This window comes from Podarcis erhardii (genome assembly GCF_964252035.2).
Source record: "Podarcis erhardii genome assembly, chromosome: 13".
In the NCBI taxonomy this organism is placed as follows: domain Eukaryota; kingdom Metazoa; phylum Chordata; class Lepidosauria; order Squamata; family Lacertidae; genus Podarcis; species Podarcis erhardii.
The window spans coordinates 8,882,872-8,907,942 of NC_138502.1; the positions used below are offsets into that span (position 1 = coordinate 8,882,872).

General features: G+C 46.3%; 2 protein-coding genes across 4 annotated transcripts; one reads left to right on the top strand and one right to left on the bottom strand.

The window, feature by feature from the left end:
- The first annotated feature begins 24 nt into the window (after nucleotides 1-24).
- Nucleotides 25-12,966, top strand: RANGRF (RAN guanine nucleotide release factor). 2 transcript variants are annotated; one of them, XM_081835523.1, is made up of 7 exons: nucleotides 32-137; nucleotides 1,868-2,024; nucleotides 2,165-2,266; nucleotides 3,185-3,301; nucleotides 9,654-9,801; nucleotides 10,860-10,954; nucleotides 11,957-12,966. In XM_081835523.1, exons 3-7 carry the CDS (start codon nucleotides 2,175-2,177, stop codon nucleotides 12,084-12,086), a joined length of 582 nt encoding a protein of 193 aa, XP_081691649.1. In that variant the 5' UTR covers nucleotides 32-137; nucleotides 1,868-2,024; nucleotides 2,165-2,174; the 3' UTR covers nucleotides 12,087-12,966. The 2 variants fall into 2 exon arrangements, with proteins under 2 accessions (XP_081691648.1, XP_081691649.1); XM_081835522.1 differs by lacking the exon at nucleotides 1,868-2,024 and having other exon boundaries at nucleotides 25-137.
- SLC25A35 (solute carrier family 25 member 35) lies at nucleotides 12,539-24,972 on the bottom strand. Of its 2 annotated transcripts, none has more exons than XM_081835504.1 (5): nucleotides 24,288-24,972; nucleotides 20,758-20,823; nucleotides 19,030-19,182; nucleotides 16,466-16,600; nucleotides 12,539-14,169 (listed from the first exon to the last, which is right to left on the bottom strand). In XM_081835504.1, the coding sequence occupies exons 1-5, from the start codon at nucleotides 24,660-24,662 to the stop codon at nucleotides 13,987-13,989; spliced, it is 912 nt and encodes a 303-aa protein (XP_081691630.1). In that variant the 5' UTR covers nucleotides 24,663-24,972; the 3' UTR covers nucleotides 12,539-13,986. The 2 variants fall into 2 exon arrangements, with proteins under 2 accessions (XP_081691630.1, XP_081691631.1); XM_081835505.1 differs by having other exon boundaries at nucleotides 14,008-14,169; nucleotides 16,471-16,600.
- Between the last annotated feature and the right edge of the window lie 99 nt (nucleotides 24,973-25,071).

Consider the following 25,071-nt stretch of genomic DNA (forward strand, 5'->3'; position numbering starts at 1 on the left):
GGCAGAGTCCAATCCGTAGTTTCTGATTGGTTGGTTTGCATGCGAAACCTTCCGCCTTTGGGCGGGCAATTCATTCGCGAGGTACGATTTAAAGGGGAAGCAGCAGCCGGAGCCCTAGAAACGAACGTGACTCGAAGGTGAGCCTGGCCCAGGGAGAGTGGGTCATCCCAATAATCAAGCAGGGAGCCTTTAAAATAATAAAAGGAATTACTTCTTTCCCACCCCCCATGCAGATTTCCAGGAATTCCCTCTTTTCCATGACGTAGCTACGAAGCGACCTGTGGTCCACGGAAGCTTGCGCCCTATTAAAGTCGTCTCTCTTCCAGGTGCCACTGGACTCTTCGTCGTTTGTCCCCATCGGCCCGCCTTGCCCATCTCTTCACCCTAGCCACCTAGCCCCAGTCTCCTGTTTCCATCTGTGGGTGGTCAGATGATGCTGAACAAGATTAAAAGCAGCCCTCCCACCGCCTTTCAGGAGTAGCTAGAGTGGTGCCCGCCACATTGTTCAGTTCCAGCCCTAACCAGCGTGGCCATTTGTCAGGGATGATGGGAGTTGTAGTCTCACAAGCTCCAGGAGGGCACCACATTGGCCATCCCTGTTTTGGAGGATCAATAAGCGACTAGTTAATAGACCCTCCAGATTCAGGGGTACCGTGCTTCTGAACCTGGAGGGTCTACTAACTCTTCAACCTTGGATCTCCAGATGTTTGCTTAAGGTAAAGGTAAAGGTAAAGGGACCACTGACCATTAGGTCCAGTTGTGGCCGACTCTGGGGTTGCGGCACTCATCTCGCTTTATTGGCCGAGGGAGCCGGCGTACAGCTTCCGGGTCATGTGGCCAGCATGACTAAGCCGCTTCTGGCGAACCAGAGCAGCACATGGAAACGCCATTTACCTTCCCGCTGGAGTGGTACCTATTTATCTACTTGCACTTTGATGTGCTTTCGAACTGCTAGGTTGGCAGGAGCAAGGACCGAGCAACGGGAGCTCACCCCGTTGCGGGGATTCGAACCACCGATCTTCTGATCGGCAAGCCCTAGGCTCTGTGGTTTAGACAGTGCGACCCGTGTCCCGAGGGTGAGTCTTCAACCTTGGATCTCCAGATGTTTGCTTAGCCAATGGCTAATTGGTGGTGATTTGAGTTGTAGTTCAGCAACATCTGGGTACACAAGGCTGAAGAAGTGGTTTAAAAAAACCTGCCCATGATGGATTTGGCTAACCCTATTTCAAGCTGTCAGAGCCAAGGCCACACCCGTGCTTATCTTGATGCCATCCTCATGTTCTTAGGAACATCCTTGTATTCTTTACCAAGTCACCAAGTTACCAAGCGGAGGTAGCGTAGCCAAGCGGTCTAAGGCGCTGGATTAAGGCTCCAGTCTCTTCGGGGGCCTGGATAGCTCAGTTGGTTAGACCGTGGTGCTGATAACACCAAGGTTGCAGGTTCAATCCCTGTATGGACCAGCTGCATATTCCTGCATTGCAGGGGGTTGGACTAGATGATCCTCAGGGTCCCTTCCAACTCTACAGTTCTGTGATTCTGTGATCACTTAGCTCAGAGCTGCCTACACTGCCTGGCAATAGTTCTCCAGGGTTTCACCTGGAAAAGCCAGGGATTGAACCTGTGACCTTCTGCGTTCAAAGCAGATGCTCAGCCACTGAGCCACAGACATTCCCCAAACTATGATCCTTCCCTGTGTACATTTTTGTAGGCATCTGCTGTAGGTTGTGTGTGTACAAGAGTGAGAATATGTAAGAAGTGAATCTGTGGCTGTCGGCATATACAATGTTTAAGAACTGATGTCTGAGTTTGATTTTTCTTCCTCTTCCCTCCCTTTCCCCTTTTCCTTGTGTGTCACGTCATCGTACAGCTTTTGTCCTCCGTATGCTGAAGAGTCACCGCTCTATATCCTGACCTTGGATGCCTGAGTTATATATTACGACTCGCCTCTTCCTGTGACGGTGATTTGTTTTAAACTGTTTTTAATATTGTTGTACTGCGCCCTGGCATCTTGTGGTGAAGGGCAGGTAAGAAATCAAATAACTAAATATTATCTGAAGAAATTAAGCTGGGGTATTGGAGGTGATGACACCTGTAATGTTCAGCTTCAAATTCTTTCCAAAAAAACAGTACACTCAAATGAATCTTCCCTCCACTTTTCTTGCAGGCAGAAGGCCATGGACAATGAGGTGGGTCCACAGCCACAAGACCACCCGCTCTTTGGAGGAGCCTTTTCTGCTTTCCTCCCTCCTGGAAGCCTGGATGTCAGGTGCGTCAGACCCTGGAGGCAGCAGTTTGATTGAGGGTATCCTCACACCTAAGTTCTTCCAGCAGGGAGTTCCCCTTTGCTTTGCCCCTAAGCTAAGAAAAGAGGGTGATAGAGGGAGGTAAAGTCTTTCCTGCATTCCCTTGCATTTTTTAAAAATACAATACACAATTAGCTTGTGGATTTAATTGGCCTAAGAGATTGTGCTAATTTATAGCTTATATGTCTCTCCCTCCCCTTGCCATCTTTTTAATTAAAAAAAAAGGATTGGACGCAATCATGGAAGATTATGAGGAGGAGGATTTTATTTATACCCCGCCCACCTGGCTGGGTTTCCCCAGCCACTCTGGGCAGCTTACAGCATATATAAAACATAGTAAAACATCAAGTATAAAAAACCTTCCCAATACAGGGCTGCCTTTCAGATGTCTTCTGAATGTTGTGTAGTCCTTTATCTCCTTCACATCTGAAGGGAAGGTGTTCCACAACTGAGAAGGCCCTCTGCCTTGATGGGCTTATCAATGGCTATCAGTCATGATTATGATAAATGGAGCATCCATGAGCAGGCACAGTATACCTCAGATTACCAGGTGCTGGGAGGAAGTGGCAAAGTGTGGCTGTTATCGTTGGGTTCTGTTTGGGGCCATCTGGTTAGGCTCTGTTGGAGCAGTTCTTTATCTTCTTGACATCCACAGGGAGAGCGCCACTACCGAGAAGGCGTTCTGCCTAGTTCCCTGTAACTTGGCCTCTCGCAGTGAGGGAACCAGCAGAAGACCCTCAGAGGAGGACCTCAGTATCCAGGCTGAGCGATGGGGAAGCCTCATAAAGGGTGCTGATACCTTTAGCCCACCTACCCAACCTTAACAAACTCAGGCCAGTCTTACTTGATTCCCCCATCTCACCCAACTTTTCCCCTTCCAGTGAGATGCGCCAGGTCCCTGATAACCAGGAAGTCTTTGTTCACCCCAGCACGGATCAGAGCTTCATCGTAGAACTTCTGGAGTACCAGGCAGATGTCCCCGAAGAAAATGCTGCCAGGTTTGTGATGGGAATTGCAGTCCTTTTGTTGCGAAATGGAGTAAGGTTTTGCAGGAAGAACCCTAATCCTAAACTGACTAACTGAGATTTAAATACACCTGCTCAGAGAAATCTCTCCTATCATCACACGTAGAGAGGGCTGATTCCCAACACTGGTGGGGGGGAAATCATGAGTTTTGTACTTGTATATCTTCCTCCAGACCTTCATAAAACGTTTTCTCCCCTTGGGCATTTATCTGATGTAGTTCTGCATGAGTTTAAAAAACAAACAAAAGACAAGCAGGGAAGCCTATTTATTTCATTCCACGCAGGAATCGCTTCCCAGAAACCGCCTCGAAGCAATTTTGCAATAATAACTGCAATAATATGTCGGGCAGCTCACCATGCAAGGCCACTCTTAGCCTGCAGTAACAGAGCAAAGACAGGTGAAGGGGATGTAGCTCAGTGGGAGAGCGCGTGCTTCGCATGTACGAGGTCCTGGGTTCAACCCCCAGCATCTCCAGATTTTTTTGAGGAGGAAATAAACATCTGTCCTTCAGCACAGCTTTCCTGAAGTGTTCTGCTTTTTCTTTTTTTAAATCCCTTTTTAAGACTTTACTAGGGGTGTGTGGTTTGATTCACTTTGCGTTTAAAGCTGAATCTTGTCAAATCTGAAACAATTTGAGAACCGAACACAGCCATTTTATCTGCATTTTGCAATGTAGTCCTCTAACCAACATTTTATGGAAAATGCATATATATGGGGAAAGTGTGTGCATACAGACCCATGCATTAGAGGGAATTATGAAAAGAAATGCATTCCGTTAGGGAAAGTTGCTCTCAGAAATGTTTCCATTAGAACTGCATATGAAAAGCAGACTGGAAAAATGAGAAACGAAAGATCCGATCTTCCCATCCCTGCTCTTAACGTGCTGTTTCGGAAATGCTAAAACATTTCCCTTCCTATTTCTCTGCACCTTTGGATGGTTATTAAGGCAGGACAAAAATGGAGGTTGTCCATGGCATCTTATGCTCTTCTAGCTATTTATTTGAACTGGGGGAGAGAAGAGAATGATTGCGAAAACATCCCATCAGCAGGGAAGTATAGGTGACATCCACACCATAGATCTAAAGCACTCTAATGCCGTTTTAATTGTTGTGGCTTCCTCCCAAGGAATCCTGGGGCTGCTGGTTTGTTGAGGGTTCTGGGAAATGTAGCTCTGCAAATAGTATCCTAATGACACCTTAGCGCCCCTAACAGACCAATAATGAGAAGAGTGACCATGTGGTGGCACAAATCAACCAACCTGAGAATGGGCAGCAGGTGGTGAGCCAGGGGATGTAGCTCAGTGGTAGAGCGCATGCTTTGCATGTATGAGGTCCTGGGTTCAATCCCCAGCATCTCCACTTTTTGTTACTCCTTGCTGTGCAGGGAATTTATTATTTATACCCCGCCCATCTGGCTGGGTTTCCCCAGCCACTCTGGGCAGCTTCCAACAGGATATTAAAAACACAGGAAAAGATCAAACATTAAAAACTTCCCTAAACAGGGCTGCCTTCACATGTCTTCTAAAAGTCAAATAGTTGTTTATTTCTTTGACATTTGGTGGGAGGGTGTTCCACAGGGTGGGTGCCACTACTGAGAAGGCCCTCTGTCTGGTTCCCTGTAACTTTGCTTCTCGCAGGGAGGGAACCACCAGAAGGCTTTGGTGCTGGACCTCAGTGTCCGGGTAGAACAATGTGGGTGGAGACGCTCCTTCATGTATACTGGGCTGAGGCCGTTTAGGGCTTTAAAGGTCAGCACCAAACTTCGAATTGTGCCCGGAAACATACTGGGAGCCAATGTTGCAGTGGCGTAGCGTGGGTTGTCAGCACCCGGGGCAAGGCAAGTAATTTGCACCCCCTAACCCGTGGATTTGCGCCCCCTAACCCCCAGATGTTGTGCCTGGCCCCCCCTGCACCCTCCACGCTACGCCACTGCAATGTTGGTCTTTCAGGACCAGCGTTATATGGTCTCGGCAGGCACTCTCAGTCACCAGTCTAGCTGCCGCATTCTGGATTAGTAGTTTCCAGGTCACCTTCAAAGGTAGCCCCACATAGAGCGCATTGCAGTAGTCCAAGGGAAATGACTGAGGGGCTGTTAAGGAGATCAGCCCAACAAAGGGAACTGGTCTGACAGGTTCAGCAGCTAGATTCCAAACCTCACCAGCTACAGAATCACAGGCCTGGAAGTGACCCACAGATATCATTCAGGCTTCCCTGTCCTTTAACGCCACACACACGCACACAGAGACACAGACACCATCTGTCTGTCTGTCTGTCTGTCTGTCTGTCTATCTAGATGACCCATGAGGTCCCTTCTAATTCTACAATTCTATGATTCCAACAATAGGTATGTTTTGATAAGTGACAAGTTTTAAACTATAGTTTCCTTTTTAATGCAAGCTGAAGCTTTAAAAAAAAAAATCCTTTCCTTTCCTCACTTAGTTGGCAGCAATGTGTTGTCAGAGGTTTTCTTTCATTTCCTTTAGTGGTAGATATTTTAGTGGAGACACTGCAGACCCAGGAAGGGGATGTAGCTCAGTGGTAGAGCACATGCTTCGCATGTATGAGGTCCTGGGTTCAATCCCCAGCATCTCCAGGGTGGTTCTTTTTCCCCTATTGTCGGGTGGCTTTGTGTGCATCCAGCGCGACTGTAATGCAGGAATCTTCTTCTATTTTTTTTTTAAGAAGACACTCTTACGCACTACAGTGGTACCTCGGATTACAGACTCCGCTAACCCAGAAATAGTACCTCGGGTTAAGAACTTTGCTTCAGGGTGAGAACAGAAATCATGTGGCGGCAGCTGGAGGCCCCAGTAGCTAAAGTGGTGCTTCAGGTTAAGAACAGTTTCAGGTTAAGAACAGACCTCCGGAACGAATTAAGTTCTTAACCCGAGGTACCACTGTATTTTTTTAAAAAATAAATGCTTTAGCACATACACACATGGGTGTAGCAAAGATCAAGTAAATAAATAAAAATACTTAACTAAAAGTAGAAATTGTAGAAAGGTTTTGACAGATTTTTCTGAGCACTTGGGGTCCAGAGAAAGGTAATTTTGCTGAGACATTTCATTCTGAATCTGCTAGACAGAGCCAGGCAGAGGATGATGACAGGTGAGCGTTCTGTCCCCGCTGTCCCGCCCCCCCCCCCCCCCGAAACATAAATCCTGGCTATTCCCATGCATACACAGTTTTTCTCTGCACCCCTGGAGTGGTGGCCATTAAGACAGGACAAAAAGCGATCCGATTTTTAACTGCTTCTAGCAAATATGTGCTGCAGAGTTATGAAAGGATTTAGAGTGCAGTCCTTGGCAGGTTTTCCGGGGCTCACGCCGGACTGCGATCAGGGGTGCTTTTCCGCAGGGGAAGTGTACCTATGCAGGACTCAAGCCTTAAATGTGTTTAGGCAGGGAGAAAAGCCTAAACACATGGAAGGAGATGTGATCCTTAGAACTGCCCTAGAGGTCCTTAATGCTAGAATTGAACACAGCCAGGATGGAGGCTCTTTCTCTGCGTCCATAGATCCTGGAGGCTACGTTCTGTCTCCACGCTCAGAGGCAGTAATGCTTTCAAATGCCTTTTAAATGTGTTTGTGGGTGGGTGGGGGTTTACAGTTCAGTTGTTTTTGTTTTAACTATTTGTGCTTTTGTCTCTGTGAACCACCCTAGATCCTCTGATGAAGGGCAATGTATAAATCTACTAATTTATAATAATAATAACAACAACAACCAGAGAGTACTCAGCAGCTGTGGAACCAGGGGATGTGGCTCAGTGGGAGAGCGCATGCTGTGCATGTATGCAGTTCTGGGTGCCATCTCCACTTTTTACTCCTTGCTCTGCAGGCAAACGAGAAATGTAAGGAAGGAACTGCACAAGAACCTTCATGTGAACCATTCAGTCAGTGTTAGAAACTGATATATGATGGCTAGGAGCTAAATGGCACCTTAAACCTAGGTTATGGGCGCAACAATGGAATGTCTAGGCACGCTTTTTTTATGTAACAAGAATACAAACCTGAAAATGAACCAACTGCAGCTGAATTATTACGTTCATTTTTCACATGGTCTAGTCCAGGGGTCAGCAAACTTTTTCAGCAGTGGGCCGGTCCACTGTCCCTCAAACCTTGTGGGGGGCCGGATTATATTTTGAAAATATAATAATGAACGAATTCCTATGGCCCACAAATAACCCAGAGATGCATTTTAAATAAAAGGGCACATTCTACTCATGTAAAAACACGCTGATTCCCAGACCATCCGTGGACCGGACTGAGAAGGCGATTAGGCTGGATCCAGCCCCCGGGCCTTAGTTTGCCTACCCATGGTCTCTAGTCCTTCCCCTGCCACCCCTCCTGATATTCTTAAAAGGGTCTCTTCTCCAGTCTTCAGAGAGTAGCTGGAAGTGGGGAGGCAGGAAAAAGCTCCTCCTTTCCGTCCACTCTGCAGTTTTAATCTGAAATCTTAGGCGCAGTACTGCACCCAGAGCTCAGAAACTGCTCGCACTAATGAGATTCCCTGTCGCAAAACACGCCTAGAATAATGGGAGTTTCGAACACTGCATTCAGTTGGTGGAATCCAGATTTGTTGAAACCTAAGAGGGTAAATGAATGTCAAGCATAAATGAGTTTCTGGATCTGTTTGTAGCTGGATGTGTCCCACTGCCTAGGTAGATAGGCAGGCAGGCAGATAAATATGCTCCTTCTGCTTTGATAAGAGACAGGTGCTAATTTCTAGCTTCCTGTTTTAATGTAACCTGAGGCTTAATGGTCCCTTCCTCACCCAGCTGGCAACAATGGGTTCTCAGAGACACATTTAGTTCCTTGAACAATAGATGCTTTGGTGGAGGCCTCATAGAATCAGGAAGGGGATGTAGCTCAGTGGTAGAGCGCATGCTTCGCATGTATGAGGTCCTGGGTTCAATCCCCAGCATCTCCACGTTCTCCTTTCCTTTTTAAAAACTAGTCCCCCCCCAAAAAACAATTACAAATACAGAAAACTATAAGCATGGTCTTCTCCAGACACACTCACCCACCCAATTATCCAGATTGCAGTATGAAAAAAATACAAAATGCTTGGCAGCGTACAAATGAACCAGTTAGCAATGACAAAGTCCCAGGTTTGTGGGCAGTCTTTGTCTCACAGGCATAGAAAAGTACGAGTTTAGTTTTAGGGGCTTTCCTCCTACTATTTGGGGCCTTGCACAGAGTTCTTAACATGGGGTACAAAGAGGATGGTGGTTGGATTAGATGGCCCTTTGAATCTCCTTTCAGCTCCACACTTCTGTGATTTTATGCCTTCAAGCTTGCAGGTTCTACTAAGTGTTTTCAAAAACCCCAGGATCCATCAACTGGGTGAATAAGACATAGCCTTAAAAACACACACCAGGATTTGTTTTGAGTACTAGAACTGAGTTGAGCTCACAGTCCCTTCACAGAATAATCCCATTCCTGGTTATTGTTTCTTCTTTTCCAGAGCAACCTAATCTGAAAAAGGTGGGTGGAGTTGGGCCCATGTGTTCCTGCCCTTTTAAAACAATTGGGAGTCAGGCATCTTTGCTGATCTGTGGCAAGCCACCCTGCTCCCCACTCCTGTTCTAGATAACATCTAAAGAGACAGAATGAAGAAGAGCAAACTCCCGTTTTAAATGTGTGGACAGGGACCAGTGGAAGAATATTTCAGGCTTCCAGTTTTCAACTGCTGTCCTTAGTGAAGGACCTTTAAAGGGAGACTCCACTGCGAAACAGCTAAAATAGGAAGTTTGATTTTCATAATATGGGCATGAATTGAGACAACGGTCTCACTATAAGTATTAACCATCTTAGGATGACTGTGTTATTACCAAAATGGCTGCTGTTGTGGGTGGTACTTTGCATACGTTTTATCTTTAATCGGATTGTTCTTTCTGCATTTTATCGCCCTTTGATCGCCGCTGCTCAGAACTCTTCCCTCTATACCCATTAGGGCAATAACACACTGTGGCCATATTATGAAAGACTTAACAATTTAGTTTGTTTCTGTGCAATTTTTCATTTCACCCTGACTCTCTTGTGTAAGGTGAGGAACAAATGGAACAAACCATGAGAGCGCTCCCAGCCTGCTAGAACAGGAAGTGGGGATGTAGCTCAGTGGGAGAGCGCATGCTTTGCATGTATGAGGCCCTGGGTTCGATCCCCAGCATCTCCAATTTTGCCGAATCTCTGCCTGGGAAATGCTGGATGGAGTGTGAGGCTTGATCTCTGCTTACCTATAAGATACTGGAGGTCACCTGTTGGTCTTTTCCCATGACTGAAACTGGTGTTCACATTTTTTCCCCCCTCCCCTTTTCCAACCAGATATCACTTTGAGGACATAGCTGGTGCTTCTGCCAGCGCTGAGATTTTGAGCCAGGAAACGTTTGCACCCCATCTCCTAGCTCTGGAAGGCTGCAGCAGCGCCTGGGGCCTCACCGCCCGCCAGCTGGTGGCCAAGTTTGATGAGGAGGTGGGTATCAGGGCTGCCTGAATAGAACTTATCAGGAACTTTGATTCTATCACTATAGGCTTAAATAGAGACAGAGGTTTCCCACCCCTATTCAGGTATAAATTACCCTAGCAGTGTTGACTGGTTATCACTTGGGAATTTTTCTCTCAAGGATTGCTCAAGGTCTGCTCAGGGGGGCAGAGGGGTTGCTTATTTATTTATAAAAATATATCCTGCTTCGTCATTAGGGGGTGGGAACCAAAATGGCTTACAGCAAGAGTATTTATATATAATAAATAAAAAGCATGCAACAAGTTGAAATTAAATGCCTCCTGAATTTTTTTCCATGCCATCCAATTTATGTAGGCAATCAAAAAACATAGTTGATGAACTATGTTTTTAAATTGCCTACATAAATTCAAAGGCATATAAAAATTTCCAGCAGGCATTCAGTGGTTAAAACAGAAGGTGTCTGCTTAGAACTCTTTTTGGAAGAGGGACTCCAAACTTAGTTTCCTCCTCTTTCCCCTTTCTCTTTCTTTTCACTAGAGGTGGGATAGGGAACTTGTGGCCTTCCAGACACTGCAAGACTTCCATCCCTGATCACTTGCCACACTGGCTGTGGCTGATGGGAGTCCAAACAGCAGCTGGAAGGCCACAGGTTCCCTGCCCCTCAGCCAGAGCCTAGGTAGCTCAGTTGGTAGAGCATCAGACTTTTAATCTGAGGGTCCAGGGTTCAAGTCCCTGCTTGGGCGTTACCCATTTTTGTGGTTGAGTTCAATCCCCAGCACTGCCAGAGAAGGCTAGGATTTGGAAGGACCAGTTTTTAAAAGCCGGGAGAGAGTGCCTTCTCTTTTCAACATGGCTCTTCCAATTCTACCTGCAGTTTGTTACGGGTGCAGGGAATTGTAGCTCTGTGATGGGTAAACTACATTTCTCATGGTGTGTGTTTTTTTTACATTCTCATTTTCTTGAGTAGTGTCTTTGCATTTGGAGGGGGGAGGGTGCTAGGTGATCAGAAAACAGAAGAACAAGAAAACATTTCCCAAGGGCTTTGATGACTCCCTTTTCGCTTACAGGCCAAGAACGAGGTGACTCTACATTTGGTCTTGCTGCGCCTGCCCCAGTACGGGACAGACCTGCTTCTCACCTTCAACAACCCCACCTATATCCAGTGAGTATACTTGGAGAATTGTTTGCAGACTGAGGACCACATTTGCTTCTCCCTCTTCTCCATCCAGGCAAGCAAGGATGCACTGACCAGCCGGGCAGAAATACTCGAGGAGGGTGTGACTGGGGAAGAGTCTCAAGAGCCAGAAAGAAAGGCTGGGAGGGCAACATTTGGCTCCAAGGAAGGCTGAAGTTCCCCACCCTTGCTGTAAAACAGCTACAGTAAGAGCTCTGCTAGGCAGGCTCCTGGTCATAGCTGTCAACCGTCCCTTATTTGGCGGGAAAGTCCCTTATCCCAGCGCCGTGTCCTGCTGCTGTCCCTTATTGATGATGTCCCTTAAATTTTCCGGGTTTCAAAGGAAGCAGCTCCTCTCCCTCCCTGCCGGCCAGGGAGGAGGGAGGCTCCAACTGTGTTGCTTGGCTTCGTTGCTCACCCAATAAGGAGTCTTAAGAAGGACTGGGGGGGGTGGAGCTTGCATGCCTTGTGCTGATCAAATTGGTCACGTTGCCTGGGGACTCACCTTTGCTCAGCGCTTCCCAGCGGAGAGGTGACGGTGGTTTTCCTTGCTGCATCTCCTTTGCCGGGTTGCTGTGCTGTGGGAACCACCGCTTGAGGCTTTGTTTTGCTGCTGGTTGGGCTTTCTGCCTTTGGCTCGGAGGGGCTCAGAAGTTGAACATACCTGTGCTTGGAAAATAGCTTATTTTGGCCGCTGATCCCTTATTTCCGAGGCTGCTGGTCCCTTATTTTCAAATCTGTAAGTTGACAGCTGTGCTCCTGGTGCAGGGCTTTTTAACATCTTAAAGGAAAGGTGCCAGTCCTCATGGAGGAATTCTGCATTGCTTCTTGAACACACGGGCACAGCAGAAAGGCACTTTGCAGAGCTGGTGGTAAAGAGGCAGAGGCTGTGTGTGTGTGTGTGTGTGTGAGAGAGAGAGAGAGAGAGAGAGAGAATTTGGAGTACCCCTACAGTAACACACTCCCTTCCCTTTTTTCCTCCGGTGCCAGTCCTCTAAGCAGCAGTGCAGCCCCAGGAACAGAGGTTCCAGCTTCTCCTTCTCAGCCTCCGTGGACAGTGGAGCATTTCCACACCTTCGTACGCAGCGTGAGGCTCCTCAACCCCGGCATCTTTGGTTAGCACATCTCCAAGATGCAGCCGCTTACCATCTGTTCTGCAATCCCAGAATCCTTTGGGTGAAGACTCTTAAGGAGGCTACTTCTGGTTAAATGTCTGGATCATCCATCTGCTGCTTCGGCTCTCTGGACATGGACTCTGATTGCCCAAAGGACATTTGCACGACAGAGGGCGGTTTCGTGGCACCTCCTCTCCCAGAAGGTGGTTTCAGGTCTCCCCCCTGCCTTTGGACGATATTGGCTTGCTATGCTTCCGTTTGCCTTTGGAAGGGGGTCTATTCCTCTCAGCTCCAACTATGTACCCCACCCAGTTCAGGGAGGGGAGCTGGACTTGTCCTTCCAGGTTGCTGCACCTGTTTGCCAATGTATCAACCACCTTCTCCAACCTGCCTTTTGAATTTCCTGCAACAAGGGTGTTTTGGTGTATCAGTCCGTTAGAACAAAATTCAGTCAGTTAAAAAACAATATGCCTTTTATTTGGACCAACCATTGTTTATAATATAAGCTTTTAGAGTCATACATAGTAAATTCTTGGGTTTGAGGACCAAAAGCAGATGTTTATGAGGTGTTTCTTTTATTTTTCTTTCCTACACACCCTCATCCCCCTGTTGTTGTCGATATTTCAACTAAGGTGGTTCTTTCAGACTTCTTTAGGTTATATATTGCCCTGTGCTAGAGTGTCAAGTTGCACAGAGGCATGCTGGGAAAAGGCAGTAACTGACCATCCTTTGAAAATATATAAAAAACCGATATACTTCTAAGTCTTGCATTAAAAACCCAGTCATATATATTGCTCAGTGCTAACTGGAATTCATAGGTCCATTTTTAAGGAATGATGTGTATGGATCACAAATAAATGTTACTCCAATGATAACTGGAATAAAGACCTTGCCGCCTCTTCTTCCTGGGACTGCAGCTATTAGAGCATGAGTTGAGCTAGATTTACACACCCTGCCTCGCCATTAGCCATGCTTGCTGGGGCTGATGGGAGCTGTAGTTTGACAACATCTGGCAGACCAGAGGTTTCCCACACCTGTGGTAAAAGCACTTTCTTTAGCGTTTGTGTGGTTTGTTGCTATACAACGTGGTTTAGTCACAATCGTGATAAAACCCTGGATCTCCAACATCTTTGGACAGCTGTCACTCTCCTCCCTCCTCCTCAGCAGATTTGAGAGGATGGAATCAAAAAGTAACCTGAATTGCCATCTCCCGACAATTGAATTTTAATTTTAGCTGAGACTGGGAGTAGTGGAAGGAGAAATATTGCATTCTAGCGCCACCCAGGGGCTGGCCTATTGCAACTGGATTCTCATGGACGTAGGAGGCCTATGAGGCCTACCTACTACAATGGTTGCTATGGAAACGCCTTTGTGAGGCTCACAGGCCTCTGTCTAAAAAACGTGGGGCTGGCTTCGCCAGCCACAAATCTTTGATTGCTTCTTGCTTGGGGCTGTTGGGCAGCTGGCCATGGACTCAGCAGACCATAATAAGCAACTGACAGAAGGCTACCTTCACCTTGGTGGGCTGGCCTAAGGAAAGGGGGCTGCTTTGGTTGGAAAAATCCTAAAACATGCTCTCCATCCGCTCGCCTCACACAATCGTCTCCTCGGTTGATAAGCTACAGCCGCAAGCTTTGCTATTTGGGGAAGGGTTTTGTGGGCATATATGTGTGTATATATATATATGTATGTATATAAAGCATCTTCCCAAATGTGCAGCCAGCAAAAGAGAAAGGTCCAAGCCAGTGAGAACAATCACAGGCAAATTCAGCTGCCGCGTGATGGGTTGCAAGGCTCACCGTGGCCCCGGAGCCAAGGTCAGAAACATCGCAGGAGGACGACCCTGGCCTTGCAGATGTGCGGGGAGTTCAAGCAGGCAGCCGGCAGCGGCCGGTGCAGCTGACATCATCGCTTCTGCTGTGTCCAGCCGCTGTAGGACTGGCGGAGCTGGTCCCAAAAGAGGAGGCTCAGGATGGTGTGAGGACCGATACGGAAATAGGAAGCACCTAGGCCTTTGTAGATCCCAAAGAAACCTTCCGAACGGATGATTTTGGAGAGGCAGTCAAAAAGGCCCTTGTACATCAGGCCCTGCAGAAGAGAGAGAGAAGAAAATCAAGCTGTGTTTTTATTTTCCCCCTTTCTTACAAAACTCACTGAGGTTTCAATTCATTTTTTTTTAAAGTAATTTTTATTAATTTTACAACATAAACAAAAAACAGACAAACATAACACGACTTCCCCAAACCTCCCCTTCACTGCATCCTTATTTTAAAATTTTTAGCAATCCTTCATCCCTTTTTATATTTAATTCTCTTTAAAGTTTTTTTTTAAATTTCAATTTTTACAGCTGTAATTCTTTATATCCAATCCCTTGACATCTTAACATTCCGAAATTTTACAACAGTTTTTAAGATAGATTTTGAATTTTTTCCAGTCTTCTTCCACTGTCTCTCTCCTCTGGTCACGGATTCTGCCGGTCATCTCTGCCAGTCCCATAAATTCAGTCACCTTGGTCTGCCATTCTTCCAGAGTAGGTAAATCTTTAGTCTTCCAATACTTCGCCAAAAGGATTCTTGCTGCTGTTGTTGCGTACATAAAAAATGTTCTATCTTTCTTTGGAACCATTTGGCCTACCATGCCCAAGAGAAAAGCCTCCGGTTTCTTTACAAATGTCCACTTAAGGATTTTCTTAATTTCATTATAGATCATTTCCCAGTAGGCTTTAATCTTCGGGCAGGTCCACCAAAGGTGATAAAAAGTTCCTTCGCATTCATTACACTTCCAGCAATTGTTATTGGGCAGATGATATATCTTTGCAAGCTTGACTGGGGTCATGTACCACCTATAGATCATTTTCATTATATTCTCTTTCAAGGCACTACATGCCGTAAATTTAATACCTGTGGTCCATAACTGCTCCCAGTCAGCAAACATAATATCATGACCAATATCTTGTGCCCACTTAATCATAGCTGATTTAACCGTTTCATCCTGTGTGTTCCATTTTAGCAGCAGATTATACATTCTAGACAGATTCTTAGTATTGGGTTCTAGCAATTCTGTTTCTAACTTTGACCTCTCCTTCTGAAATCCTAGTTTCCTGTCCTGCTTAAAGGTTTCATTTATCTGGTAATAATGTAACCAGTCTCGGACTTTAGGTTTCAATTTCTCAAAACTCTGTAGTTTCAGCTTTTCACCATGAGGTTTCAATTCAGACTTCAACTTGTGTTCTCCCACTTTCCCCTGGGGAAACCCAATCTTTACAGCTGAATTGCAGGAAACATCAATTGGGTTTCTCTCTCACCCAGCCCCCCAAAGGAATTTGGGAACTGTAGTTTGCTAAAGTTGCTTGGAATCGTAGCTCTGCTATGAAGCCTTGTGCTTTAAAGGTACAGTTTGGATGTTGTCATAGTGAGTGGCACTTGTAAAGAAACCGTGGGCACTAGGAAACTGATCAAGGCAACAACCAGAGTTGTTTTTAAAGGCAAAAAGAGAGTACTGGAGACGGAAGGAATTGATTGTGTATAGATAACAGGCAAATATTGGTAGTTTATAATATCAGAAGGGGGATTTTCAAACAAAATCAGTTTTGACACTGGACTACCAGAAGCTTGTTTATCTAAATTCAGATGGATTTGGTTTACAAATTCAGAAGGGGAGAACTTTCACACTACTTTTGAGAGGATGGACTTCAGTTTCTGATGAGTGAATGTTTGAAACGCTCAATTGGTTAGCGCTCCATGCTAATGACACCAAAACTCTGGATTTGATCCCTGTATAGGCTTTGAATTCTTTTTAGGAAGGGTTGCAGCTCAGTGGTAGAACATCTGCTTTGCAGGCAGAAGGTTTCAGGTTTCATGTGGGGGGCTAAGAATGTCCCCAGTCTAAAACCCTGGAAATCAGCGATGACAGTGGTTTGATTCGAGATACAGTCAGCTTCCTAAAAGATGTAACTGTATGCACATTTCCCCACAGAGGGGTTTACTTCCAAATAAACATGCATAGGATTAGCCTGCAAACTTATTTTCACTTTCAGTGAAACCCAGTTTTTAAATCTTATTGGTAATCTTATTAATTCTAAAATATTAATGAAAGCCTCCAGTTTCCGGGAATTGACTGGGACATCTGAGATGGACAGATAATAATTGATCTGGGGGCAAGCTGGGATCCAGACCAAGTTAGTTGCACATAGATCCCATTGAAATCAATGGGATAGGTGACTCATGACACACACTTAAGCCCCATTGATTTCAATGGTGCATAAGTGCAACTAATTTAACCTGGATCCTTCCCATGGTCTCCATCTTCGCCCTTGTCTACCCTGCCCCTAAAACACACCAATAGCTCATGCTTTCTCACCATGTTTCTCGCAAGCCATGCTTACCTCACCTCGAGGTCCTACAGGCTGATTGTAGAGGCGGGTGCTGGCCACATCAAAGGGTGTCATGGCGACAGCCACAGTGACACTGCTCGTCATTCCAGCGCTCAATGCCAGCAGCCAACTGTCCTTAGGGAAGACCTGGGGATGGGAGATGGGAAGGATATGTGGTGAGTGGTCAAGTAGGAGCAGGTGGAAGGGCCACAGCTCAGAGGCAGAGCTCTTGGCAAGCAGGAGGTCCCAAAATCAATCCCTGGCATCTCCAGCCAGGGCTGAGAAAGTCACTTGTGTAAAATTCAGGTGATCCACTGCTAGTCAGTGTAGACCAGAGTTGAGGAACCCTGCAACCAGACCAGATGTGGCCCACCAGGCCATTTCCGCAAAACTGTGCCAACCTGCCATTACATGTGATGACAGGTGTGTGGCAGGTAGAGATGTGGGCTGATTGGATGCTCATGCAGCTGGTCCCTCCCTGCAGTACTCTGGATACAGAGCTCTCCATACATCTGCTGATGGGCAAATCAGCCCTGCTTAGCTGCTATCTCCTCCACCATGTTGGCCAACTCTGGGCAGGTCCACCATGTGTCAATCACTTGACATCATATAATAAGAACTGTTCAATAATGGAATGATCTCCCTTGGGAGGAGGTGGACTCTCCTTTTTAATCTTTTAAGCAGAGTTTAGGTGGCCATCTGTCATGGATGCTTTGGTTGAGATACTTGCATTGCAGCGGATTCGACTAGATGACCCTCTGGGGGGGCACTCCCAGCTCTATAATTACCGTATTTTTTGCTCTATAAGACTCACTTTTTCCCTCCTAAAAAGTAAGGGGAAATGTGTGTGCGTCTTATGGAGCGAATGCAGGCTGCGCAGCTATCCCAGAAGCCAGAACAGCAAGAGGGATTGCTGCTTTCGCTGTGCAGCGATCCCTCTTGCTGTTCTGGCTTCTGAGATTCAGATTTTTTTTTTCTTGTTTTCCTCCTCCAAAAACTAGGTGCGTCTTGTGGTCTGGTGCGTCTTATAGAGCGAAAAATACGGTATATGATTCTATGCTGCCAGATTATTAGTAGGTGGGTGGTCCCACCCACCTGTCAAAGTTGGCCCACGTGATGGGTAGAAGGGGGATATAAAGATCTGGCCCACCAAGACCAAAAGGTTCCCCATCCCTGGTGTAGACAGTGCGGAGCTACATGGACCAATGGTCTGACCAATGTGGTCATGAGCTCTAGAAGCAGGAATAGTGCAGGAACCATCGGCCGAATGCTTTATGGGTTTGCAGCCCATAAGCTCAGGGATTTAAACTGAGCAGAGAATGAGCATTCTGAGAACCACATGCTTTTATTTTGAAATGAAACATGCACACCCTTTTGGACCTGAGCACCAAGTGCAATGTACCTGGTGGCAAGAGTTTCAGCATCTTACTCTGCTCCTTGGCACCAGAGCCATTTTTTCTTCCCCACAACAGGCAAAAATAGAATAAATTTACACAAAGCAATCACACAGATGCACATTTCTTTTGTCTGCATTATGTATTCAGTTTGCAGCGGGGGGGCGGTTTGGTATAAGATTTGAACCAATGTACAGTGGTGCCTCGCAAGACGAAAAGAATCCGTTCCGCGAGTCTCTTCGTCTTGCGGTTTTTCCGTCTTGCGAAGCAACCCTATTAGCGGCTTAGCGGATTAGTGCTATTAGCGGCTTAGCGGCTATTAGCGGCAAAGCGACTTAGAAAAGCGGGGGGGGGGAGCGGAAAAAAACGCAAGACTCACAAGACGTTTTCGTCTTGCGAAGCAAGCCCATAGAGAAATTTGTCTTGCGAAGCGTCTCGAAAAACGGAAAACCCTTTCGTCTAGCGGGTTTTTCGTCTTGCGAGGCATTCGTCTTGCGGGGCACCACTGTATTAATTATCTTTAAAATGGGCAGCAGCACACACACAATCCTGGCCTCAGCCGTCCTGAACGCAATAGAGAATCCATTTGCAACCTGCTCTCCTTGCACAAATCAAGCCCGACTCGTAATGCAAATCACAATGCAAACACAATTAAGCCCTCTGGGAAAGGTTAGCAGGTTTACATCATACGTACAACAAAACCACCAAACAAACAAAAACACACACTTGTATTGATAGATTCTGAAATACGCTATTTGGGCTTGAATGCTCAGAGGTGGAAAGAGCAATGTCACCATGACTTACTTAGGGCAGTTATGATGAACCTTTGCCCCACCAAATGTTGATGAACTACAACTCCCATCAGCCCCATCAGAAAAAAATAGCCAACAGTCAGGGATGATGGGAATTGTAGTTCAGCAACATCTGGAGCACTCAAAGTTCCTTCACACCTGACTTAGGGAGTGCAAGTTCAACATAAACCAAAGATGCATACCAACCTAACTTTGTCAGGTGTGGGCTGCTATATTGCACCTATACAACAACTAGCATCTATATCCATCAGAGCAGAGTGGATCCCCAAATCCCACCAGCACCATTGCAATCCAAACCCAGGATGCTGTTGGAATTGCTATGGTAACACACAAAAGCCCAGTCACCTCTGCATCTCTGCACCCTCTTTACCTCAAGTCGGCTAAATAATTCTTTGGAAGAAGAGAAGGTAGCAAGTTGTGTAGAAGAGCCAACCATGACACGAGGTGCAGCTGAGAGGGACCCGCGCCACAGTCCCAACACGCCGTGCTCTTTGTGGATCATGGCCAGAGCATGGAGCATCCCCTGAGCATGGGGAGAGAGAGAAAATGAGAAACAAATGCCCCCCTGAAATGTCATTGGCCAGTTAGGACTGAAACGTGCAGCCAGTTAGATCGTGTAAAGAGCTTGCTACATCAGGCCAACATCCTGTTCTTATAGTGGCCAAGCAGACGGCCTGGAGAATCAGTTCATAGAATCATAGAGTTGGAAGAGACCACAAGGGCCATCGAGATATTGTGATATATTGTGACGGGAGCTGCAATTAATTGGGCACCCGGTTTAATGATTTCCAATACAAGGTCTTGTACTGTTGGACTCCAACTCCCATCAGCCCCAGCCAATATGGCCAATGGTTAAGGATGATGGGAACTGCAGTCTAACATCTGGAGGCCCAGAAGCTCCCACCACTGGCCAAGACATTTCCATCATGGGTATACAGAGACTTACTCTGTTACACTTGTAAGGCTGAAGGAACACCATCCATTTAAAGCACATGACTCCCCCCCAAAAATCATGGGAACTGTAGCTTAAGGGTGCCAGGAATTGTAGTTCTAAGGGGGTAAACTACACTTCTCAGAAGAAATCATGTCCTTGAAATGTCCCTTAAATGTTTGGCGGGACCACAGTCTAAGTGTCTTATAAAAGGCATAGACATTCCGTCGTTGAGTGTGTAATGCAGGGTTTCCCAAACTTGGGTCTCCAGCTGCTTTTGGAATACAATTCCCATCATCCCTGACCACTGGTCCTACTAGCTAGGGATGATGGGAGTTGTTGTCCAAAACCAGCTGGAGACCCAAGTTTGGGAAACTCTGGTGCAGGCTTCCCCAACCTTGGCCCTCCAGATGTTTTGAGACTACAATTCCCATCATCCCTGACCACTGGTCCTGCTAGCTAGGGATCATGGGAGCTGTAGGCCAAAAACATCTGGAGGGCCGAGTTTGAGGAAGCCTGCTCTGGTGTAACACAACCCCATCCTGCAATACACATTTTTGCCATTGGGGGCAGCCCGCTGAGAACAAGACACAGGTGGGCAACCTGTGGCCTTTCATATTTTTGGGCACCAACCGCCGTCAGCCCATATCCATAGAGCAAATGGCCAAGAACTATGGGAGCTGGGAGTCCAGCAACATACAGAGGGCTGCAGGTCCCCTACCCATTTCCACATGATTACCTGAAGTATGTGAATGTGAAAAGAGAACATCACTTTGTCTCTCTGGAACCCAGCCATCCTCTGTGGCCGCTGAGTACACTTCATCAACAGTGTTGCTGGCAGTTCCTGGTAGTGACCCCCATGGGGAGGCCTGGATGCTGGGCAACCCTGAGGGTTGCCAGGGTAATAAAATCTTTTCATGGGAGATACTGCCCCCTTGGTACAAGCGAGCTGGGAGTTCTTAAAGGGCCAGCATGCCTGGCTAGGCCCCTGAAAACTATCATCAATGCTCTTAAGGAAGGGCCTTAGCTCAGGAGCAGAGCTCTGCATGCAGAAGGTTCCATATTCAATCCAGGAAAGCCACTGCAAGCCAGTGTAGACAACGCTCAGCTAGATGGACCAGCAGTTTGACTCTGGACAATGTAAAAGACCGAGCGAGCCCCACATACCTGGTGCTGGTATTGGTGCCCTACAGCGATCTCAGCAGCGGACTGAGCCTGGATATGGGTCTTCACCTGCAGTGGAAATGGAAGAAACATCTTGTCACAACACAGGTAAAGGTAAAGGGACCCCCGACCATTAGGTCCAGTTGTGGCCAACTCTGGGGTTGCGGCGCTCATCTCGCTTTATTGGCCAAGGGAGCCAGCGTACAGCTTCCGGGTCATGTGGCCAGCATGACTAAGCCGCTTCTGGTGAACTAGAGCAGCGCATGAAAACGCCGCTTACCTTCCAACTGGAGCGGTACCTATTTATCTACTTGCACTTTGACGTGCTTTCGAACTGCTAGGTTGGCAGGAGCAGGGACCAAGCAACGGGAGCTCACCCCGTTGCGGGGATTCAAACTGCCGACCTTCTTCACAAGGTTGGCTGCATTACTTCCAGATAAATGAGTTGTTTAAAACAGAGGTGAAGGAAAGAGGATACGTAGAAAAAGAATCAATATTTCAAAAAGAGATAATAAATAGTGATTACAAAAACCTTTCCAAAATGTATAAACTACTGCTGGAGTGGAATACGAAGGATGAGGAAGTGAAGTCAGTGATGGTACAATGGGCAAGGGATTTAAGATATAACATTCAAATGGAAGATTGGGAAAAGCTGTGGAGAGTAAATATAAAGTTTACAGCCTGTACATTACTAAAAGAAAATGTAATGAAGATGCAATACAGGTGGTATATGACTCCTGTAAAATTAGCTAAGATGTATAAGATAGACAATAAGTGTTGGAAGTGTAAACTTATGGAGGGGACGTTTTATCATCAATGGTGGGAGTGCAAGAAAGTTAAAAGCTTCTGGGAGGACGTATATAATGAACTGAAAAAGATGCTAGGTTACACTTTTGTTAAAAAGCCAGAAGCTTTTCTACTATGTATTATGGGAAAGGACATCAGGAGAAAGGATTGTAAACTATTCCAGTACGCGGTTACAGCAGCCAGAATTGTGATAGCCCAGAGGTGGAAGCAGGAAGAAATGCCAACAGTTGCAGAGTGGAGAGCAAAATTGACAGAGTATGCTGAGTTGGATAAATTGACAGGGAAATTAAGATACCTAAAAGATCAAAAGTTTATTGAAGATTGGGGGAAATTTGTGGGTTATCTGGAGAATAAATGTTTTGTAAATACAACGCTAGTGGGTTTTAAAGAGGCACTGTAAAGAATTAACAAGTATTGTTCAAATCGAAATAATGTATAAAGGGAGATATGTATCGCAATATGTAAGGATGGAATGTGTTTCAAAGACTCAAATTCGAAGGAATGTCAACGTCGCTGAAGGAAGTCAAAAATGAATGGAAAGTTCTGTATTTCGGATATATTGTATTTAGAATGAAATTAATAAAAAATTTTAAAATGCAAAAAAAAACAAAAAAAAAAACAAACTGCTGACCTTCTGATCGGCAAGCCCTAGGCTCTGTGGTTTAACCCACAGCGCCACCCACGTCCCTGTCACAACATAAGGGGCCTATTAATAAAAATAAGGATATGCCTCCCTACAGAGAAATGCCACCTCCGAAAACCAGAAACGACACTTCCATTCCAGGGCAGGGAAGTGCTTCTCAGGTGGAACTTTGTTCCATGAACCAGGGCATTCAAATGCCTACATTCAAGGCTATCAATAATTTCCAAGTACTGGAAAACAGAGTGTGTTACTTAACAGCACACATAGGCTGTTCTGTAGCATCTTGCTATTGGCCAGTATTGGGAGGGAGGAGGATGCAGGAATGGATGGACCACAATGACAAGATGTCCAGAAAGTCAACATCTGACACTGTGTGACAGATAATGACAGTGTTTTGATCTCAGGGTCTTTAAGACCAGCTGGTTGTAAATGAAGAAAAATAACAGCTGTGTGTATCTGTCCCTCTCTGTGTTTTAAATGCTGAGGACTAGTGTGGCGTATGTAGCAGTTAAAGGAGGATCTTTTCAGCCTAGGCACCACATCCCCTCTTGGCCAAATCCCCAACAGCTAGCAGCAGTGGGTGCTGTCAGATGGATAAAAAGGGAGTAATTGGAAAGTCATTTTTGATAAGACTGTCAATGAACTTAAATTGGCCTTAAGTCCAGTGAGACAAATCAAGACGTACGTCTTGAAGGGAAACTGGGACTTTTCCTATGAATGATTGCGTTGACAGAAAGCCACAGAAGACCTTCAAGTTGGAACTCAGTGATAAATATATATATACATGCCATACCAGCAACAGAGGCTGCTGGTCCATTCAAGCAAATTGGGCACTGTGCCACCAACCCCACCGGCCTATTATTCCTTTCAACCAGCCCAAGGCGTGGCATTGCCCACCAGCTTCCTCCTGAGTCTCAGTGTTGCTTTTGTGGGACTCAGCAAGGGGCAGATGGGGAGAAAACTAGAATCAGTGGGCTCTGCTTGCCATTGGTTGTGGTGGTGAACCTACTACTGGTCTCCCTGCCTTGCACCCTACCAGTCTCCATTGCACATAAGGACAGACACATGCAAAGTTTCATGCACCACCCAGTTCTACACAGAACACAAACCTGACTTTCTTGCCACTCAGATTGCAGAATTCCGGAATTGGGACGACGGAATTCCACCCCCCCAGAGGCGTAGGAAGGTCTGGTGGTACCCAGCACAGAAAATTTCTTGTCACCCTCCCCCGACAATGATTTTATTTATTTTTTTGCCTGCGAAAACGGTTTTACATTATTTTATATTTTCTTACAAAGGAATGTGGATTCTGGGCCTCTGATAACAAGTAGGCGACTGTGGACAATACTTAAATTTACAAGATGGATTGTGTTTTGGCTTGTGTTATTTTATTTATATTTATTGTTTATCTATTTAATAAAATTTATTTTTAATAACCTGCAAAGTGGTTTATCAAAACAAAAACAAAAAAAACACCACAGCAGTAAAATCAAGAAAAATTAACAATCCTACTTTAAAACATACAAAAGCTAAAATATTAAGATTAAAATTACTTCAACTTCCTAAGCATCTAGGAATGCTTGCCTAAAGAAGAATGCTTTTAGCAGGTGCCCGAAAAGAGTCTAGCAAAGGCACATGCTTTGTTGCAATAGGCGAGGAGTTCCAAAGTGCAGGTGCTGCCACAGTAAGCAATGCAGTACAGACATTATGTATATATCTTGACCCTGCTCCACTGAACTGAAATTTCAGCCTTCACGACATAGGAAAACAGCCAAATAAACAGCTGTTTTGTGGAGGAGGGTCAAGATATTAACTGATAAACATGAAATTTCATATATAGCTATATAATCCCTAGTGTAGTAAGATAAGACCTTTGGAGCAGGCATTTTCATAAAAAGTTTTTTTATGAACCTCCCTAGTAGGGCAGTAATTGTTCTTTGATAATTTGTCACCCCCCTGCATGATGGTATCTGGGGTGAACCACCCCCCACCCTCCTTCCTACGCTCCTGCACCCACCTACCCAACGGCTTGCAACCCCTCCCCATCCGTCCCTGTACTGATTCCCCACGCTTTGTGACCCACCATATAGATGGGGCTGCTCACGGTGGCACTGACCACCCCAGACAATGCCCCAGCCACGGTGGTGCGCAGCAGGCTGATGCTCCCGTCGGAGGCGTGAATGTAGCCCGCCGTGTCGGCGATCCCATAGAGGCCCAAGCGGAGTCCGTTAAAGCCAAACTGGTAAAACAAGGCGGGCAAGAGGCCCCGCTGGAGAGCTGACAGGCCGTCCACCCGTCCAATGGTGTAGAAGGCATGGAAGACGTTGCGGTAATGGCGGGTGTAGGTCCCCGGAGCCCGGAGCTCTCCCTGCAGCTGCATGCGGGTCTTCACCACCTCCAGCGGGTTGGTAAACAGGCAAGCCCCACAGGCTGCCACCCCACTGAGGAGGAAGTCCATTGTTGGGGAGCCGAGGGGGAAAGAAATACGGTTGGGGTGGGTGAGGAGATGTGGGTTTTCTATGGAAGACGACCAGGTGTTCTAAGGAGTTGGGGAGAGGGGGACAAGGGACCTGGATGGATTAGGGGGATATACCCCCCCAAAAAAACCACTGGACCTTGGTTATAGGTCTCCAGAAGGCCAAAACAGCACTAGTGCTGGCATTAGCAGATGAGAAATGGAGGGAAACAGATGCTGTGAAGGATGGAGTAGATACATTTATGGAAGGGTCAGCTTTGAGAAAGGAGGAAACAGGCAACCTAAAAGGTCCCAGAAAGGGGTGGGAGGCAGCGGGGTGACTGGCGATTTTAGATTTTCCTTTTTTCCAGGTTGGGGGCCAGGTGGGGGAAAATGATATTCAAGGGACTGG

Excerpts from the sequence above, each read along its gene's own strand:
- RANGRF (XM_081835522.1), top strand. The coding sequence starts at position 40 with ATGCGAAACCTTCCGCCTTTGGGCGGGCAATTCATTCGCGAGGTACGA. Across the intron at positions 9,802-10,859 it reads TGGCCAAGTTTGATGAGGAG|GCCAAGAACGAGGTGACTCT; the intron begins GTGGGTATCAGG and ends TTTCGCTTACAG. Across the intron at positions 10,955-11,956 it reads AACAACCCCACCTATATCCA|TCCTCTAAGCAGCAGTGCAG; the intron begins GTGAGTATACTT and ends CTCCGGTGCCAG.
- SLC25A35 (XM_081835504.1), bottom strand. The coding sequence starts at position 24,662 with ATGGACTTCCTCCTCAGTGGGGTGGCAGCCTGTGGGGCTTGCCTGTTT. Across the intron at positions 20,824-24,287 it reads TGAGCAGCCCCATCTATATG|GTGAAGACCCATATCCAGGC; the intron begins GTGGGTCACAAA and ends TTTCCACTGCAG. Across the intron at positions 19,183-20,757 it reads GGCACCAATACCAGCACCAG|GGGATGCTCCATGCTCTGGC; the intron begins GTATGTGGGGCT and ends CCCCATGCTCAG.